The 20,854-nt window shown below is 39.2% G+C and overlaps 1 protein-coding gene and 1 pseudogene across 10 annotated transcripts in view; one reads left to right on the top strand and one right to left on the bottom strand.

The window, feature by feature from the left end:
• Positions 1-20,854, bottom strand: part of ADAM22 (ADAM metallopeptidase domain 22) — a 238,622-nt gene that overhangs the window by 189,323 nt on the left and 28,445 nt on the right. For all 10 annotated transcript variants that reach the window (XM_059885608.1, XM_059885609.1, XM_024990705.2 and 7 more), the window contains exon 3: positions 10,405-10,481. In XM_059885608.1, the coding sequence (XP_059741591.1) occupies positions 10,405-10,481 (77 nt within the window). The remainder of the gene's footprint in view (positions 1-10,404; positions 10,482-20,854) is intronic.
• On the top strand, positions 7,475-8,300 carry LOC781347 (thiosulfate sulfurtransferase (rhodanese)-like domain containing 3 pseudogene; annotated as a pseudogene).

The following is a 20,854-nucleotide window of genomic DNA, read 5'->3' as shown; positions in this document are numbered from 1 at the left end:
AACAATGTAGAGTGTATCCTCTACGGTCAAGAATAATTTCTCATAACAGGAACCATTAACATAATAAAACACAAAAAGTCAGTTAAGAAAATCTGTATGTTCTTTGCATTGATTAAAAAGGTATTCAAGAAAAGCTAATACTCTTTACTTTAAAAAAAAGGAAAAAACTTAAACAAGATATGGGATATTGGTCTAACATGATAAAGACTTTGTTGTTCAGTCACTCAATCGTATCCAACTCTTTGCTATCCCATGGACTGCAGTATGCCAGGCTTCCCTGTCTTTCTCCATCTCCCGAAGCTTGCTCAAACTCAAGTCCATTGAGTCAGTGATGTCATCCAACCATCTCATCCTATATCGTCCCCTTCTAATCCTGCCTTCAATCTTTCCCAGCATCAGGGTCTTTCCCAATGAGGCAGTTCTTCACATCAGGTGGCCAAAGTATTGGAGTTTCAGCTTCAGCATCAGTCCTTCCAATGAATATTCAGGACTGCTCTCCTTTAGGATTGACTGGTTTGGTCTCCTTGCAGTCCAAGGGACTCTCAACAGTCTTCTCCAACACCACAGTTCAAAAGCATCAATTCTTCAGCACTCGGCTTTCCTTATAGTCCAACTCTCACATCCATACATGACTACTGGAAAAACCATAGCTTGGACTAGAGGGACCTTTGTTGGTAAAGTAATGTCTCTGCTTTTCAATATGCTGTCTAGGTTTGTCATAGCTTTTCTTCCAAGGAGCAAGTGTCTTTTAATTTCATGGTTGCAGTCATCATTTGCAGTGATTTTGGAGTGTAAAAAAATAAAGTCTGTCACTGTTTCCATTGTTTCCCCATCTATTTGCCATGAAGTGATCAGATTGGATGCCATGATAAAGACTAGCTCTCAAAAATCAAGAATCAACATCCTGCTTAACAACAAATTCTAGAGATACTCCTATCATCAAAAGAACCAAGAGAAAAATGTTATTATCATCAAATAATAGAGTTCAGGAACTTCTAGAAAAAGCACTAGAGTGTGTAACAGTAATAACTATCATCTTGGAAAGAAAACTAAAGCTCTCATGATTTTCCAGTCATGTTACTATCAAACTAGAAAACCCAAAGAAACAATGAACAGCCATTAGCAATATTAAGAATGGTACCAGTAATTAATTATAAAATATGATGGAAAAAAATCTCCACAGTAGCAACAAAAAAACATAATTCCCACGAATATGTTCTACATGAAATGCGTAAGACCTACAAAAACCAAAGTACTAAATTTTACTGTGAGACAGAAAAAAAAGGCTCAAATTTAAAAAACAACAACAATCACAATGATATAGATGGAAAGACTTAGTACCATAAAAGGTGCACTTTTCTCAAATTAAATTATAGGTTTAGTGGCAGTCCAGTTAAAATTCTAAAAAGAGAGTGACAAAATTACCCTAAATTTCCAACTAAGAACAGGCAAAAATATCCTAAGAAATTCTGTGAAATGAAACTAACAAGAGAGGTTTCCATGCTTGGTGTTATAGGCAAAACACTCTCCAACATTTACTTTTAAATGTTTCCTACTTCTGTTTCACCAGAGATTATATCCTTTGCAACTATTTAGATTGATGAATAAATGTTTTAGATGTTAACTTAAACAGGTGTGAAATGTCATATAGTGTTTTTTTGTTGTTGTTAAGATAGTGTTAATATGCATTTTGAAATATGCACAAATGAGTAACTTGAAAAGACAAAAAAAAAAGCTATGATAAATAGTATAGTGGTACTAGGCCCAATAACTAATGAACAGATCTTTAGAAGAGATTGCCTTCAGAAGACAGTAAAATATACAAAAACTAAATATGATGAAGAAAGGATCATAAGTCAGTATGGAAATGAGTGAAGAATGCAACTTATGGTATAAAAATATTAGTTATGTCTGCTTAAACTATTGTTCAAAGTCTTTCCTGTGGCCTAAAAGGATCCTTCTATTTTTTTACATGATTTGGGTCTCTCTCAGTTCAGTTCAGTCGCTCAGTCATGTCCAACTCTTTGCAACCCCATGAATCGCAACACGGCAGGCCTCCTTGTCCATCACCAACTCCCAGAGTTCACTCAGACTCACGTCCATCGAGTCAGTGATGCCATCCAGCCATCTCATCCTCTGTCGTCCCCTTCTCCTCCTACCCCCAATCCCTCCCAGCATCAGAGTCTTTTCCAATGAGTCAACTCTTCGCATGAGGTGGCCAAAGTACTGGAGTTGTGGCCCTTATGGTAAAGAATCCACCTGCAATGCAGGAGACCTGGGTTTGATCCCTGGGTTGGGAAGATCCCCTGGAGAAGGGAATGGCTACCTACTCCAGTATTCTTGCCTGATGAATTCCATGGACAGAGGAGGCTGGCAGGCTACAGTTCTTAGGGTCACAAAGAGTCAGACATGATTGAGCAACTAACACACACACCATCAACCTCATTTAATAACCTCTTGGCTCCTGTACCAATTTTCTAAGCCATCTTCCTGTCTCTCAAACACACTAAGCTTACCCCTGCCTCCAGGTCTAGACACGCACTGTTCTCTCTGCCCTTACAGTCAAATGTCATCTTCTTAGAGATGGCCTGATAACAACTGCTGCTTAAATTTAAAAAAAAAAAAAAAAAAAAAAACAGCAACAATCACAGTGATATGGATGGAAAGACTGCTCAGACAGCATCCTCACCTCCACATCAGGCACCTGCTATTAATGGCACTGTCACTCTCCAATATTACTTTGTTAACATGTTCATTGCTTTTTCTGACTAGAATACAGGCTCCCTAAGAACAGGATACTTATTCACTCATTTCTATTGAAGGAAGATGAGGAAAGAAGAATTCTTACCATTTACTAAAGGTTTAAAAATGAACACACATGTATACATATGAATTACATACACATGTGTGTCTGAATTCGTGTGTGTTATGTACATACATGTGTGTGCATCTTGTGTATACATACATGTGCACATATATTTTTATACACCTATGTGTGTGTACAAAATGAAGGTAAGGACCATTATTGATAAGAACTATTCAACACAGATTTGTGTTCTACACAATAATTTGTATTAAATGTACATATAAACAAATATTTGCCATAATGAATTATGTTAAACAAGATAGTTACAGATTTATTAGTAACAGTGAGAAATCTCTTATGTTATTCTTTATCATCATATAACACCATCATTTAATTATAATCTTATCCTCCTCACTTATTTTTATCCACACTGTAAACATCTTATTTACCACACTGAAGATAGGACATGGTTAAGTAAATGAGACTTCCAAACTTAACCTTCAGTTCCAAATTGAATTCATGTCCTGTCTTTTACTTATCTTGATTCCCAGTTTTATTGCAAATTCAAGAGTCCCAGTGGAAAGCAAGCATATGATTCCCCCAAATGAAAGAAGACTGGACTTGCCCATCTGAATAGAATTTGAGTGTTCTTTGTCTGAGCTTTCTCCTGTTTCTCCTCCCACCACATCCCCATCCCCATCCCCAAACCCTGGCTCTACATCACCTCCTATCTGCATGGGCAACCCATCTACCGCCATCTACTGTTAGATTTGAGTCTTTGGTGTCCTCCCTACCCCCAGTGCCCTGGTGAAGAAGGAAAAAAAGCTGACATAAGAGGGAGGTGGGAGCCTCAGGACATGGGGACACATGTACACCCATGACTGATTCATGTCAATGTATGGCAAAACCACCACAGTATTGTAAAGCAATTAGCCTACAATTTAAATAAATAAATAAAATTTTTAAAAATTGTAAATCAACTATACGTCAATAAAAGAATATTAAGTACAAAAAAAGAATCAGAGTGAGAGAAACTATTTTTTGTTGTTACTGATATAAGAAGATGAAGAGGAAACAATCTATTTAAAAAAGTCAAAATTTACAAGTTGGATCATCCTAAGATCTGATAGCTGGACAACAGAATCTCTTCCAAATGCACACACACTACTATATTTAAAATAGATAACCGACAAAGACCTACTGTATAGTACAGAGAGCTCTACTCAATAATCTAATAAGCTAAATGGGAAAAGAATTTGAAAAAGAATATAGATACATGTGTATGTGTATAACTGAATCCCTTTCTAGTACACCCACCTGAAACAGACATTGTTGATCAACTATAATTCCACATAAAATAAAATTTTAAAAAATCATCAACAAAAAAACAGATGGGTTCTCTCTTTACTGTTATGTTTCACATCCTAGAACAACCAACCACAGTTCACGTGGAATATTTGCTTCTTGCACGGTGTGGGGTGTGGGGTGTACATGAATGTGTATGTGTGGTTTACTTCTGTCAGGCCACCTATTGTAGAAAAAAATCAAGGAGTTCTATAAAAAAATGTTTCAGTATTTTTGCATTCCTTTACAGTTTAATCATCTACTTCTTAAAGAAGAAAGGAGAGTTACAGGAACAGACTTGGCCTGAATTGTTTCAATAATAGAGTTAAATGTCTTTATTAAGCCTTTTCTTTCTGAGGAATGGTTCACAGTAAAGTGTAACACCAGTTGCTGACCTCTGGAACAATCCAGTGTTGGCCTCGAGACTTGTTTGACCAGGCCAAATCAGGTCAGGACAGGCATATGTTTGGTTTTATTAACGTATCTGTCCAAAAGAGTGAAATTCCACAACTGTATGACCCCTTAAAGGCGTTGAGAACTGCTTCCCACCCTTCCTAGTCTTGATAACACAAGAACTGACTGTTCTTTTCATTTTTAACCATCCCATAGTCTTTATCTGCTGCCTGTATGAGTTAGGACCCAAAGATTGAACTATTATATAATTTAGTTACAGATAAACTTGCTTCCTGAACAAGAAGGAGTATTATATAATGACACTTTTTCTTCCTTCCAATCTAAAAATACATATTTTGGGGATCCATTCTGCAACTGGAATTCAGCTACACAAGGACTTGATTTGCCTCCAGTTTAAAACAAGAGGGAAAAAAAAAAAGACCTATTCCACAGCCCTGGAATTGCTTCATAAAGCAAACAGCTTAGGTTGAAGAGTTCCCCAGATGGTGGAGTAGGAAGACCCTGGGCTCACCTCCTCTCAAGGGCATCCCAAAATGACAACTATTTACAGAGAAACCATTTATGTGAAAGACCAGAACCTACCATAAAAAACCTTCTACAGTTATAGATATAAAGGAGGAACTGCAAGGAGGCAGGTAGGAGAGGTGACAGTTGCCATATAGTTGAGACCCACAGCAGTGGGTGGGCAAACCATAAATGGGAGAAGAGCTATAACTGCAGAGATTGTCCCCTAGGAATGAGGAATCAGAGCCCCACACTGTGCTCCCCAGCCCAAGGGTCCAGAGCCAGGAAGGTGAACCTACAGAATGTCTGGGTTTAAAGGCCAGCAGGGATTACTTTTGGGGGAAGCCAGAGGGCTGAGGAAAATAGAAACTCCACTCTTAACGGTCACATGCAAAATCTCACGTGCTCTGGGACCCAAGGCAAAAACAATAATTTGAAAGGAGCCTGCATCAGATCTACCTGATGATTTTGCAGTGTTCCAGACAGGAGACAGGAGGCACCGAGATGCTGGTGGCAGATATTTTGGGGAGCAAGTTTTGCCACGTGGACACTGGCCCTGGTGGGCACTATTCTGGAATCCTCCCTCTAGCTTATTAGCTCCAAGACCCAGCTCTGCCCGCCAGCCTGTAGGCATTAGTACTGGAACATCTCAGGCCAAGCAACTACCAGAAGGAGACACAGCGCCACCCACCAGGAGACTAGCTGCCTCAAGACCCACTGAGTCCATAGCCAATCCTGGACACAGCTTTGTGCATCCACCATGGGTCCCGGGACCTGGCTCCACACACCAGGCTGCAAACGTTCGTTCCAGAACATCAAGGGTCCTGGAGCCAGAGGTGCCGGGATTCTGCTCTGCCCACACCAACCCCAGAATCTTCTTCCCTGCCATGTTCCCTCCTCCCCAACCCTCAACATCCGCCTCACCCTGCATCTGGCTCCATTCACCAGTAGGGAAACACAACTTCAGGACATCCTCGATCCCCCAGCACCTCTATCAGGAATTGGCCTCAACCAACAGTGACCCAGCACCAGTTCTGGGACCCCTGGATTCTGTAGCCAGAGACCCCAGGACTAGACCCTGCCCACCGACAAGCCGAATCAAGATTTGAGACATCTCAGGCCCCTCAGACAGTGGTCCTAGGGTCTAGCCCCACCCACCAGTCTTGGGACTCCCAGGGCCCTGCAGTCACAGCCCTCGGGACCCAGTTCCACTCACCAGTGAGCCAGCACTACCCCTGGGAACCTTTGAGGTTCCACAGCCAACCTTGTCATTACCTGGCCCCACCAGCCAGTAGCCAGAAGCCTCCACACAAGGGGCAACCAACTGAACAGGGGGGCCAGTCATGTCAAGCAGCATGCCCACAGTAGTCAGCCCACTACATCAGAAGCACCCACACAGCCCACATAGGGAGAACCCCTATAGCACATAGCTGTGATGACCAGAACTACTAGAATACTACAAAAGGCCAATTCTCCAACACTGGGAAAAGTAACTGATTCACCATATACACAGGATGAAATTTTGCATTTTCAACAACATAGATGGACCTAGAGCATATTATGCTTAAAGAAATCAGTCAAAGACAAATACTTTATATTATCACTTATATGTGGAACCTAAAAAATTAAAAAAAAAATTGAATCAATATGACAAAACAGAAACACATTTACAGATATCTAGGATAAACTAGCACCTGGAAAATCCCATGGACGGAGGAGCCTGGTAGGCTGCAGTCCATGGGGTCACTAAGAGTCGGACACGACTGAGCAACTTCATTTTCATTTTTCACTTTCCTTCATTGGAGAAGGAAATGGCAACCCACTGCAGTGTTCTTGGCTGGAGAATCCTAGGGATGGGGGAGCCTGGTGGGCTGCCGTCTATGGGGTTGCACAGAGTTGGACACGACTGAAGCGACTTAGCAGCAGCAGCAGCAGAATAAACTAGTGGTTTCCAGTGGGGCTAGGGAAGAAGGGGGTGGGTAATACAGGGACAGAGGATTAAGAGATACAAATCACTACAAGGATATATTGTACAGCACAGGGAATATAGGTATTATTTTATAATAATGTCAAATGGAGTATGCTGCTGCTGCTGCTGCTAAGTCGCTTCAGTTGTGTCTGACTCTTCGCGACCCCATGGACTGCAGCCCACCAGGCTCCTCCGTCCATGGGATTTTCCAGGCAAGAGTACTGGAGTGGGGTGCCATTGCCTTCTCCGCAAATGGAGTATAATCTATGAAAATTTTGAAACACTATGTTGCATATCTGGAACTACCATAATATTGTAAACCAGATCTATCTCAATTTTAAAAACTTAAGAAGAAAAATTAAATTAAAAAGTATGTTAAATAAATATTATGATACCTATGAGTGAGAAAAAAGAAGGAAGGAAAGAAGGATAAAGAAAGCAGGAGAACGAAATGGTTAGCAGCGATGGTGCTGCAGCGCCTGCTGCCCTGGAGTACTTGCTGGACGATCTTTGGGTCTGCGGAGGCTGCGCTCTGGGGTTTGAAGTCAATAAAAAGAAGCTGCCTCAGTTTTTGTACTGCTATTTGTGAAGGTGTCACTTATAAGGAGCTTAAAAACCTCCTGAAGTCTAAAAAAATTATGTTAATTGATGTTAGAGAGCCATGGGAAATTTATGAGTCTGGAAAAATCCCTGGGTCTGTCAATATACCATTGGATGATGTAGGTGAAGCTCTACAGATGAACCCAAAGGACTTCAAAGAGAACTACAAAGAAGTAAAGCCATCCAAATCTGACAGTCTAGTGTTCTCTTGTTTAGCTGGAGTGAGAAGCAAGGTGGCTATGGTCACAGCAATATCTCTGGGCTTTAACAATGCTCAACACTATGCTGGAGGATGGAAGGAATGGGCAACCTATGAACTTTCAGAGAAGAAACAAGGAAATTGATTTTTGGAATATAAGCTGACCCTTTCCTTGTGTACATGCAGCCCAGAATAGTGGAATAGGCAAAAGAATAAAAATGTAGCCCTGGAAACAAAAAAAAAAAAGAAAGCAAGCAATGGAAGAAGGGAGGGAGGGGAGAAGAGAAAGAAAGAAGGAAGAAAAAGCTTAAAGAGCAAAATAATCAATTTTTCATCTTTCTGCTCCCTAACCAGCATAACCACAAGACAATATATAAAGTGAAACCATGAAATAAAAACATTCTCCATAAAAATAAGGAAAAAACCCTTTGTATCAAATCATTCTAGATTATACAACATAAAGAAAATAGATTCTTGACACCTATGTTTAATATAGATCACAGGCAAAAAACAAAACAAAACACAGTCTGCATATTTCTCAGTCCAAACAATCTCTATTTATGCCATTTATGCCATTGTTTTATCCTTTGTACTGCAATAAGGATGGACTTTCTTGCCCCTATCTCGAAAGAAATTTTGCTTCACCCTTACTATTCTAAGTTTCATGCTCTGATAAGTATGGCCATATGTGTTTCTCCCTCAGGAACAGAAAGCTTTAGGGCTCAGATGTCTCCGGAGGAAGTCAGGTGACTTGGGCAAGATGAATAAATATCCGTTCTTCATTGGGGTACTGAAAGTCAAGGCATTACACTGTCAGAAACCAGAAAACAAAGCAGGAGCTATTCCCAGGAACAGTGATTTAAAGGAAGGATGAGAAAGAGTCATTGAATTAAGAGTCTTTCCAAACCATACCCAGACTTTCCAAATCATACCCAGATACATATCTCCACTTTTAGAAGCCAGTCCCAAACACTTGCCCTCTTCCTCTTTTTTATTTTATGTTTTGTTTTGGTCACACTGCACAGCATATGGGATCTTAGTTCCCAACCAGGGAATTTCCCCTTGAAATGGAAGCTCAGAGTCTCAACCATGGTACCACCAGGAATCCCTGACATCTTTCTTTTTTGCTGCTTCATTCTTCCCCAACTGACAGCCTCCACTCTCATCAGTCATCTCCTCTATCTCCTGGCCTACTCCAGCCTTTGGTTTCTATGTCAATATGACTTCCCATTCTAGAATTTAGTGCCTATCTTGTGCTAAGGATACATCAGTAAAGGAAAATAAATCTCAGTCCTCAAGGAGCTTAAATTCTAGTGGGAGGAAAAAGACCAACAACAAAAATTAGTTAAAAATTAAAATATAGAGAACTAGTTGACCATACAACAATGCTGCTCATCAAATTTTTGACCTGCAAACATGTCCATTTCATGAGTCAAACTTTATATCAAATGGTGATAATATTATTTTTAAAATTAAGCAGGGAAGAATAGGTAGTAGGGTGGATAGGGAGGTAAGTACATAGACGGTAACTTAAAACAAGGCAATCAGTCTCCAAGTGGTAAAATTATATGAAATGGTTTTTCTGCTCTTTCATTATTCTTCTAAGGAGCATGCATTCCTTCACAATGAGTTTTTTTTTAAAACTTTATGATATCAAAATTGCTGAAAAACTGAAATGAGTCATTGCTATTTTAGCCACTAAGTTGTGTCTGACTCTTGTGACTCCACGCACTGTAGCCTGCCAGGCTTCCCTGTCCATGGGATTTTCCAGGAAAGAATAATGGAGTGGGTTGCCATTTCCTTTTGTAGGGAATCTTCCTAATCCAGGGATCAAAGCTGCATCTCCTGCATCGGCAGGCAGATTCTTTACCACTGAGCCACCAGAGAAGCCCAAAATGCATCAAATAACCATCAATTTTACAGTATTTACATCAAGGAAGAATATAAGACAGATCATATTAACACAATCTTATTCATGCCCTATGAAATTGGAAAGTCACACCCTATGAAATTGAAATTCATGCCCTAAAAAACACTGTGTAGTATAAAATATCTAACATATTATGTTCTAAACCATGAATTTTAAAAATAAGAAATAAACTATTTTAATCAGTACTGTAGAAATACAAATTTGTTACACTTTTTAATATACATGAATCAAAGAACAAAACAGTGCAAAATATTAAAGTATTTCCCTCAATTTTACATACTTGAAACTGTTATACTTGTTCAATTTCAAGTGGATATCCATTTTCTGTTATTTACCAGACTTTATAACTTATAGTCAATAGGTACCATAGTTTTAAATGTAGCATTTCACTGTTATTGGAGAATGAACTGGCAACCCTCTCCAGTATTCTTGCCTGAGAAATCCCATGGACAGAGGAGCCTGGTGGGCTATGGTCCATGGGGTCGCAAAGAGTCGTACTTGACTTAGTGACTAAACAACTACAAACTGTTACAGAAGATGAAGCAAAATGTAGGAAGCAAACAAAACTTTACAGAAGGATAAGAAAGTAGATTCAATGTGTATCTAAAAACAGTGCATGCAGCTCAGGAAAGACTTACTGATTTAGCAGGACATCAAGAATAAAAGATGTTCCAAAGGCGTCCAGCTGGAAGCTTGCCTGGTCAACATGAGTCAACTGTAATATCAAAAAGATAAGAGGAATTTAATACGCACCCATGGAGATCTGATGATAAGTGTATCTCATGATCCTCTGAAAGTTTTATAATATTAATTAGAAAATCAATTCAACATGGAAGTGAAATAAAAACAAAGTAAAACTTTACCTTCTTTGAAGCCATTCACTAATCTAAAGTACCACTTAACCAAGGAAGGCAAGTACCCTCCCTTTCTGCTTTATCTCAAGTGACTAAATATTTCATTTCCAAGAAGACTGAACTACATTTCATTCTGGTTTAAATGACTGACTCCTTTAAAATTAAGCTTTGCATATTAAAAAAGAAATAGGGAAAATAAGTTAATGCCAGACTAGATTAGTATGATGAATGTGATCTATTATAAGGAAGACATCTAAACTTCTAAAAAACCCTTTTCATCCTATCTCAAATACATACTTTAAAAGTAATAGTTCAGTTCTAATTTACCAAATTGGATTTCATCAAGGTTTCTGCAATTTCTAAGAGAAAAACTGAACCCTCACCCATTTACTGCAAATATCACCCATTAAATTTTACTGGGAAAACCCATCACTATTTCCTATGCCATTTTAGGGACTCCCAGAGAAAATCACAAGGGATTCTAAAAAACATACACTGTTACCAATAATATTAACATATTGAATAACCACATGCATTAACTGAAAAGAGTAAGCAAAACTATTTATTCCAACTCTTCATATAACAGAACTACACCTAAGCAGTAGAACTATAATAGCATCCAAAATTTCTACAGTAAGCATGTATAATTCCTGCAGTAAGCATGTATAATTCCTTCAGTAAAAAAAGCAAACACTATTTTAGAAATGTAAACCATCTGAGCAACTGTATTTATGTAGCATGTGAGGGAGATGGTGGTGCTGCTCCCCAAGAACCAGAGCATCTCAGTAAGGGTCATCCTAGGATTCCGTGGGACACAAAAGGCACCTCAACCATACCTGGGATTTCCACTCTCATCAAACTACGGTATCAGGAGAAAGGAGAGAGCTTAATAGTCATAAAGCTTTCTGGACTCAAAGGACAGCCCTTCAGTTTTAAAGTCTTTGAAATAAATGAGTGTGGGAGAATGCTAACACATTCTGATCCTCATGAAATCCCAAGGGTGAAGAACTCTCTGGATACTTCTTAGCCTCATTAAACATTCAACCCCCTAACTATTCACTGTTCCCAATTAACACCCTGGTTATTACCAAATTCTGACTTCTCTTCTATGATAGTTCTTGGAGCCACACCTTACTCTTCATCTCCACGTATGCCACAGCTCATTTCTCTCTGATCTTTCTAAAACTGACACTACCATGTGAAAATAGATAGCTAGTAGGAGGCTGCTGCATAACACAGGGAGCTCAGCTCAGTGATCTGTGATAATCTATGAGGTGGGATGCAGGGTGAGGTGGGAGGGAGGATCAGGAGGGAGGGGATATATGTATGAGTGCTCAGTTGCTCAGCTGTATCCGACTCTTTGCGACCCCATGGACTGCAGCCTACCAGGTTCCTCTGTCCATGGCGTTTTCCAGGCAAGAATACTGGAGTGAGTTGCCATTTCCTACTCCAGGGGATCTTCTCAACCCAGGGATCAAACCCATGTTTCTTGCATGCCCTGCATTGGCAAGCAGATTCTTTACCACTAGAGTCACCTGGGAAGCCTGAATAAATATATATATACATATAGCTGATTGACATTGCTGTATTGCAGAAACTAACAACACCGCAAAACAATTATGCTCCAATTAAAAAAAAAACAAACCTGACTCCTTACCAAAATAAAATCCTAACTATAAGTCCTATATTTTCTACTGCATCAAATACAAACTTTATCTCTCTGCATATCAAGAGCCTCCACAATCATCCCCACCTCGGACATAAAGCAAACAAGTCCCAAGGGACCCAGTCGTATCCCGTTCACACTCAGTTCTCTCTTCTACTCTTTAATTCCACAAGTTTTGTACATTCCAACCTTTTATGTAGCTTTCATGACTTGTGCTTTTAAAAACCAGACCCTGAGGTGGTGATCTTTACCAAGGCCATTTCCCAGAAGTGGCTCTACCCACCTTTCAAGACTTCCCTGGTGGGGCTTCCCTGGTGGCTCAGTTGGTAAAGAATCTGACTGCAATGCACGAGACCCAGGTTCAATCTCTGGATCAGGAAGATTCCCTGGAGGAGGAAATAACAACCCACTCCAGTATTCTTGCCTAGAAAATTCCATGGATGGAAGAGCTTGGCAGACTACAATCCATGGGGTTGCAAAGAGTTGGACATGACTGAGTGACTAACACTTCAACACTTACAATTTGTATTAATTCTGTCTAATTCTTATATTTTCTTTTTCCTGCAGCTTCAGTTTACAGCTGGTACTTTTATTTTATTGACCTCACTCAAGTCCCAAGGAGAAACCCGTGGCTTGAATTCAAAAAAGAAATCTATTGACAGCATGGTTAACTGCTGTTTAGTGAAAAATGTTTGTATTATTGATAGTAAAAGGACCAGGATTGTATTAATAGTGTTTTAGTGTAAGACAGGCTTCCTTAGACTTTATGCAAATTGGTTCACTCAACAGATGTCTTCTGAGAGTCTACCAAGTGCTGGAATGCTTTTGATTTGGGGCCAAAGTGGTGAAGAAGGCTGCCCATGTTTCCCCTCTAGTGGGGCTTATCCTCTAGTGGAGGGAGACAGAAAGTGACAATTAAATAAAATGACACAAAGTGAAAAATAAATTTAGAATATAAACACACTGTTTTCAGATTTAATAAAACAGGGTAAACAGGAACCAGGATAGATGGGGTTCTAGGTGGTATGGAGGCCTCTCTGAGGAGGTAACATCTGGGTGATGACCTGAATGATTAAAAGGGATCTACGATAGATAGAATAACAGCCCCCAAAGATGCCCACACTGTAATCTCTGGAACCTATGAACATGTTACCTCACATGGCAAAAGGGCTTCGAAGATGTGGTTAAGTTAAGGACCTTGAGATGGGGAGTATATTTGATTATCCAGGTGGACCCACTGTAGTCACCCCAGTCTTATAAAGGTCAGAGTCAGAGAAGGAAATGTGATGGGGATTCTCTAGGCAAGAATACTGGAGTGGGTTGCCATGCCCTCCTCCAGGGGATTTTCCCATTTGAGGGATAGAACCCAGGTCTCCCACATTGCAGGCAGATTCTTTACCATCTGAACCACCAGAGAAGCCCAAGAATACTGGAGTGGGTAGGCTATCTCTTCTCCAGGGAACTTCCTGACTGTGGAATTGAACTGAGGTCTCCTGCACTGCAGGCGGATTCTTTACCAGCTGAGCTACCAGGGAAGCCCTGTCATAGTGGAAGTAGAGATTAAACTGAGGTGAGAAATAGACCACATGCCAAGGAATGTTGGCAGCTCTAGAAACTAGAAAAAGGAAAAAGTTAGAGCCAGTTTTCCCCTGGAGCCACCAGAAGGAGCATAGCCCTGAGAACACCTTCATTTTAGCCTTTTAAGACCCAATTCAGGCTTCTGATCTCCAGAACTGCAAGAAAATAATTCCATTGTTTTAACATTAAGTTTTCAGTACAACATGTTACGGCAGCCATGGGAAACTAATGTAGCATCACTAGCAATGTCCCTGAACATTTAGAAAAATAACTCCAATAACAAGTTGACTGCATCAGTATTCAATGTCATTTTCCTCCATGGCTTGGTTAAAAACCAAGGCACTTGCAACAGTGACACTCACAAACAAGGCACTGACACTCAACTCCAAACAGAGGGACTTCCCTGAAGGTATAGTGGCTAAGAATCCATGCTCTCACTGCAAGGGGTGCAAGTTCAGTTCCTGGTCAGGAAACTAAGATCCCACACGCCAAGCTGTGTGGCCAAAACAAAAACAAAAAACAGACAAACAAATAAAAGTCCAAATATAGGACTTCCCAGCCAAACCAAACTTGCAGTGGTGATCACTGAAATACACATTAGCCTTTTTTTTTCTTGCATTCTGGATAATCTCCTACCACTCGGGTATTTATAATCCCCATATGTCTGACTTAACCAGTAGGCCAAGGAGAAGAAACATATTTACTTCTTCAGGTTAGCTCGGAGAAATACTAAATTAAGTAGAATTACACTGAATTCAGGCAATATTAACAATCCAGCTTATTACTCAACACTTTTGAAGTGAGCCAGGACGGCTCACAGAAAGTTAATCTTAAACCTTACCTTCTTAGCTCAAAGGAAAAGAAAATATTTAAGAAGAGAGAACTAATCTACTCAAGATTTGCCTCTTTATTTCGGTGGGGGAGTGCCTAACATATATTGCTCCCCAAATTCTAATATTTATTTACTTTAACTAGAAGATTCAAAGGTAGCAATGACTCTTAGAGACATTTGAAAATTATTATTTTGCAGAAATGCACTTTTTCAAATTACATGTAAGAATGACTTGTGATTTTAAAATCTTAAATGCTTCATTACCATAGAATAATATTGAGAGAACCCTTGGAGCTCATTTAAAGTACATCCTAATTTTACAAATAAAGAAACTGAGGCATGTGGGCAATGTCATTTCCAAATCATATTGGCAGTAGGGCAGCGTTTCACCTCCTGGCGGGTCTTTCCCACCACACTTCATCTCTTTGCTTTCATTCTGCACTTTTTGGAGGTGCTTGCAGATTTTCCTGGGTTCTAAAGTGCACTTTTAGAGCATATGAGAAGACAATCAAACCATGACAAACAATCTTTGGAACTCTTGATTCCATCAGAAAAGTCAAAAACATTACCACATCTGACACAAACTACAACCTTAGAAATTAAGAATTATAGTTTACAACACACATAGAAACCAATTTTTAAGGGAAAAAAATTACAAAGGTAATGGTGAAATGTTTGTGTTTTAAGCAGTGAGGCTGACTTTGATCATAGCTGTGAAAAAAGACGGAGGGAAAAAAATGGAAAAATATAAAATAACTAACCAGATGGCAATAAAACTTAATAAATCAATATAATTACATAAGGATAATTTAAATTTCAAATTTCAAAAATGAATCATAGGATTTTAGGACCAGAAAACCTGATACAATCCCCAGATTGAGGCCTATTTATTATTCACGGGCAAGAGCTAACATTTAAATGTGAAGTTAATATAACCTCCATGCTCCTCGTGCATTTTGCTTCTTGGCAGCCTGTCTTTTTCTCTTCAGTTCTCCCAGAGCCAATGAACTAGGGCCAACCTACAGAATCCAAAGAGCAGCTATAAATTAACTTTTCAAGCTTGTGTTATTTACAACCTCTTTTTTAAAACAAAAATGCACTAAAACTTTCACAGTAGAATCAGAACTTTGACACAAGGAGAAAGACAGGCAGTCAGATTTTTAATTAAGCCAACCTAAAAAATGAATCCATGAATATTAATGGAGTGAGAATATTACCAGTCAAACGGAATTGTGCAACAGGATACTTCTGTAAATAATTAACAAAATTAAAAAGAAGTCTTCAATGCATGTAACAGAGTCTTCAGCTATTCTGCATCCTAAATTCCTTTTGACATTTTATTGCTTCTACTTTGTTTTTTAAAAAATACAAGTGCAATTTTTTGCATCCAATACTTTGAGTTCAATAAAAAACAAAAATGCCACTAATTAATTTTATCTATTTTCCCTGTTTTTCTACATCAGACAAGGCAACTGAAGAATCACCATAACCTCTCTGTATTTACTCCACTGCCTTATGTGAACTTCTGACAAAACAGCTCAAAGAGACTGATATAGCTTATTAACATTAAGATCCCTCATTCTAGAGTTTCCTATAACCACATCAATAATATCGTTTTCCCCTGTCTACTTAGTTAAGATATGGAACGTACTGCAGCAGAATTGTATAACAACAGCATTTTTAACAGAGCATTATACTCAGTAGATCTACTTAAAACATAAATTAATAGAATATATGTGAGAACATTAGCGCTTTCTATCCATAATTCTATATCTATGACTCTATGTTAAATACCTTCCTCTTTTCATCTGGTCAACTCAATCATACCCATAGTTGTCATAATCTACACTATATTTGACAACTTTACATACTTTCTTTAACCACAGTGTTCTTCAAATCCAACCTTCTACATTTAACATAGTAAGAACCAAATAGTATTCAACAACAGAACATGTTAAAACAAAATGAAAGAAAACAAAAAAACATAGCCTTTAAAGCCAAGCAGACTGGTTTGAATTCTAGGTCTTCCATTTATTAATGGAACAAATTGGGAAAATTGTTTAATGTCTCTGAACTGAAAGTCTCTGCCTCTAAAAGACCAAAAATAATAATAAACACTTCTATAGCTTTATTGTGAAAACTGAAGGATAAGTTACAATGTATTCAACCTTTGTGGAGCACTGACCATACCTCAGGAAATACACAGGGCCTTGGGAAAATAAAGAAGAGCCAGATGTGGCACCCAGAAAACTCACAGTCAAAAAAAGAAATCATTAACCAAAGTATTACAAAATATTTCAAAGTCCAATAATCAGTTAAGTTCAGTTGCTCAGTTGTGTCCAACTCTTTGCAGCCCCATGGACTGCAGCATGCCAGACTTCCCACCATGCCAGGCTTCTATCACCAACTCCCAGAGCTTGCTCAGATTCATGTCCATCAATTTGGTGATGCCATCCAACCATCTCGTCCTCTGTTATCCCCTTCTTCTCCCACCTTCAATCTTTCCCAGCATCAGGGTTTTTTCTAGTGAGTCAGTTTCTCGCATCAGGTGACCAAAGTATTACAGTTTTAGCCTCAGCATCAGTCCTTCCAATGAACATTCAGGACTGATTTCCCTTAGGATTGACTGGTTGGATCTCCTTGCAGTCCAAGGGACTCTCAAGAGTTTTCTCCAACACCAAAGTTCAAAAGTATCAATTCTTTAGTGCTCAGCTTTCTTTATAGTCCAACTTTCACATCCATACATGACTACTGGAAAAACCATAGCTTTGACTAGATGGACCTTTGTTGGCAAAGCAATGTCTCTGCTTTTTAACATGCTGTCTAGGTTGGTCATAGCTTTTCTTCCAAGGAGCAAGCGTCTTTTAATTTCATGGCTGCAATCACCATCTGCAGTGATTTTTGAGCCCAAGAAAATAGTCTGTCACTGTTTCCATTGCTTCCCCGTCTACTGGCCATGAAGTGATGGGACCGGATGCCATGATCTTCATTTTCTAAATGTTGAGTTTTAAGCCAGCTTTTAACTCTCCTCTTTGACTTTCATCAAGAGGCTCTTTAGTTCTTCACTTTCTATCATAATGATGGTGTCATCTGTGTATCTGATGTTATTGATATTTCTCTTGGCAATCTTGACTCCAGCTTGTGCTTCATTCAGCCTGGCATTTTGCATGATGTACTCTGCATATAAGTTAAATAAGCCAACAGAAGAGAAGACTCTACACATGGACATCACCAGATGGTCAATACTGAAATCACTGATTATATTCTTTGCAGCCAAAGATAGAGAAGCTCTATACAGCCAGCAAAAAGAAAACTGGGAACTGACTGTGGCTCAGATCATGAACTCCTTATTGCCAAATTCAGACTTAAATTGAAGAAAGTAGGGAAAACCACTGGATCATTCAGGTATGACTTAAATCAAATCCCTTAGAATTATACAGTCGAAGTGACAAATAGATTCAAGGGATTAGATCTGATAGAGTGCCTGAAGAACTATGGATGGAGGTTCATGACACTGTACAGGAGACAGTGATCAAGACCATCCCTAAGGAAAAAAAAATGCAAAGGGGGAGAACAGTTGTCTGAGGAGGCCTTACAAATAGCTGTGAAACGAAGAGAAGTAAAAGGCAAAGAAGAAAAGGACAGATATATCCATTTGAATGCAGAATTCCAAAGAACAGGAAGAAGAGACAAGAAAACCTTCCTCAGTGATCAACGCAAAGAAATAGAGGAAAACAATAGGATGGGAAAGCCTAGAGATCTCTTCAAGTCCAAAAACGGATATATGTAAAAAAAAGAACAGCAGACCTCTGACCATAGGATTACACAGAGTTGAGGAGGTACTCCTCAGACCAAGAATGCAGGGGAGAGCACTCCTAATAAAGGACCTACAAAGACACAAAAATAGAAAATAACTCAGTACATTCAAGGATTGAAGGAAACGGTACATTCCTGAGAAAGGGAATTGGAGGCATCTATTGTAGGAGAACAGGCTAGAACTCCAGTGGCAAAGAATTTCCAAACCAGTGGTTGTCAATCCTGATTGCACATTGAACCAGTGAACCAGTGAAGTTACTCAGTCCTGTCTGACTCTTTGTGATCCCATGGACTGTAGCCTACCAGGCTCCTCCATCCATGGAATTTTCCAGGCAAGACTACTGGAGTGGGTTGCCATTTCCCTCTCTGGGGGATCTTCCCAACCCAGGGATCAAATCCAGGTCTCCCGCATTGCAGGCAGACACTTTACTGTTGAGCCACCAGGGAAGCCCGCATATTAGGCTACATATGCGGCCCTAAGATTGCATATTAGACTTACTCAGAAAGCTCTTTATTTATTTTTATTATGTATTTATTTACTTTTGGGGGGAGTATAATTGCCTTACAACGTTGTGCTAGTTTCTGCTGTACAATGAAGTGAATCAGCCACATGTATGCATATATCCCCTTCCTCCTGATCTCTCAACCTCCCTCCCATTCCCTCCATCCCACCCCTTTAGGTCATCATAGAGCAACAAGCTGAGCTCTCCGTGTTACACAGCAGCTTTCCACTAGCTATCTATTTAGAACATAGCATCGTATACAGGGCAATGCTACTCTCCCAATTCGTCTCACCCTCTTCTTTCCCTCTGCATCCACAGCCTCTGTCTGCATCTTTATTCCTTCCCCGTAAATAGGTTCATCCATACCATTTTTCTAGATTCATATATATCCATTAATATATGATGTTTGTTTTTCTCTCTATGACTTACATCGCTCTGCGTGACAGACTCTAGGTCTAGCCGCGTCACTACAAATAACCCAGTTTTATTCCTTTTTATGGCTGAGTAATATTCTATTCTACATATGGAGCACATCTTCTCAGAAATATTTTTTTAAAAATACCAATGCCTGGGCCCCAAACTCAGAGATTCTAATTCTTTTAGTCTAGAATGGATCCTGGGCATCAGTATTTTTCAAAGAGCTACCCTGTGATTTCTGATGGTGGCCAAGGGTTCAGAACCACTAGCATAAAACAATGTAAGAAATGTACTCTTTATCCTGGAAACAATAACAAACGGATGAAAAAGCCTTTGAGATGATAGATGTTCGATAAATAGCTCCTTTCCCATCTCCTCACAGTTTATGACAAAATATGTTTAGTTTTGAAATAATGATCTACTTACCAAATTCTCACATATTTCTTGCAAGAAAAATGTATGTTGTTTTGACAATTTACTGCTTGAATTTTGTTGTTGAATTCAACCAAAATAATAAATGTTTTAAAGTTTAAAAAAAAGGGGGGGGGGACAGTAGAAAAGGCAAAAAAAAGAAAAAGAGATAAACTGAAAGCCAAGAAGTTTACAGAAACATCTCTACAAGCACCTTAGAATACTCTTTTGCACAGAGCAGGCTCAAAAAAACTAAAAAAAAAAAAAAACCTAAAAAAAAAGAAGAAGAAGGAAAAGGAGCACTAGATTGGAATTCCCACGAAAATTTTTAAAGAGCTCTCCATGCAGGTCTAACAAGTAATCAATTACCATGGAATTCCTCTCTAGTTGAACTTGCTCTATAATGCAAATACCAATTCTTGCTACTATTTGCTGTGAAAAACTTTACAACTGATGCAAACATGTCCCATTGTTGTGGACATGCACCTGTTTAGGGATGTGTTATCCAAGAACAAAGATTATGTTATGCAGATCTCAGCACCAAGGATCACAAGGTGAAGCCACACATACCATCAAAAAAAAAAAAAAATGGTTCTTCTTAGATAAGTTCATTTTATAAAATTTTATATTGGAGTATAGTTGATAAAAAATTCTGTGTTAGTTCAGGTCTACAGCAGAGTGATTCAGTTATACACATCTTAGGAGGCACACTCTGAATTAGCCTTACTGAGTTTCCAGTTCTGATGTCACTGAAAGCCCTCGATTCTGTGATTCCTGGTGGCCAAGGACCCTTCTCTCCAGTGGCTGCTGCTCCAACAAGCTGGGGTGGGAGGGTGCTGTGCAGACATTGGCATCAGCTCTGATTTTCTCATCTCCATTCAGGAAGTTAGGCAGCCTCATTACCTATTTATGCTCTGCTATATTCTGATAAATCAGTCTCTCCATCATCTTGGCCATTAACTGCCCATTACTAGGACTTCATTTTGGTCCTGAACAAGAAAATGCTTACTC

The sequence above is a fragment of the Bos taurus genome, chromosome 4, assembly GCF_002263795.3.
Source record: "Bos taurus isolate L1 Dominette 01449 registration number 42190680 breed Hereford chromosome 4, ARS-UCD2.0, whole genome shotgun sequence".
NCBI classification, from domain to species: Eukaryota; Metazoa; Chordata; class Mammalia; order Artiodactyla; family Bovidae; genus Bos; species Bos taurus.
This window is presented reverse-complemented; position numbering and strand designations above follow the sequence as displayed.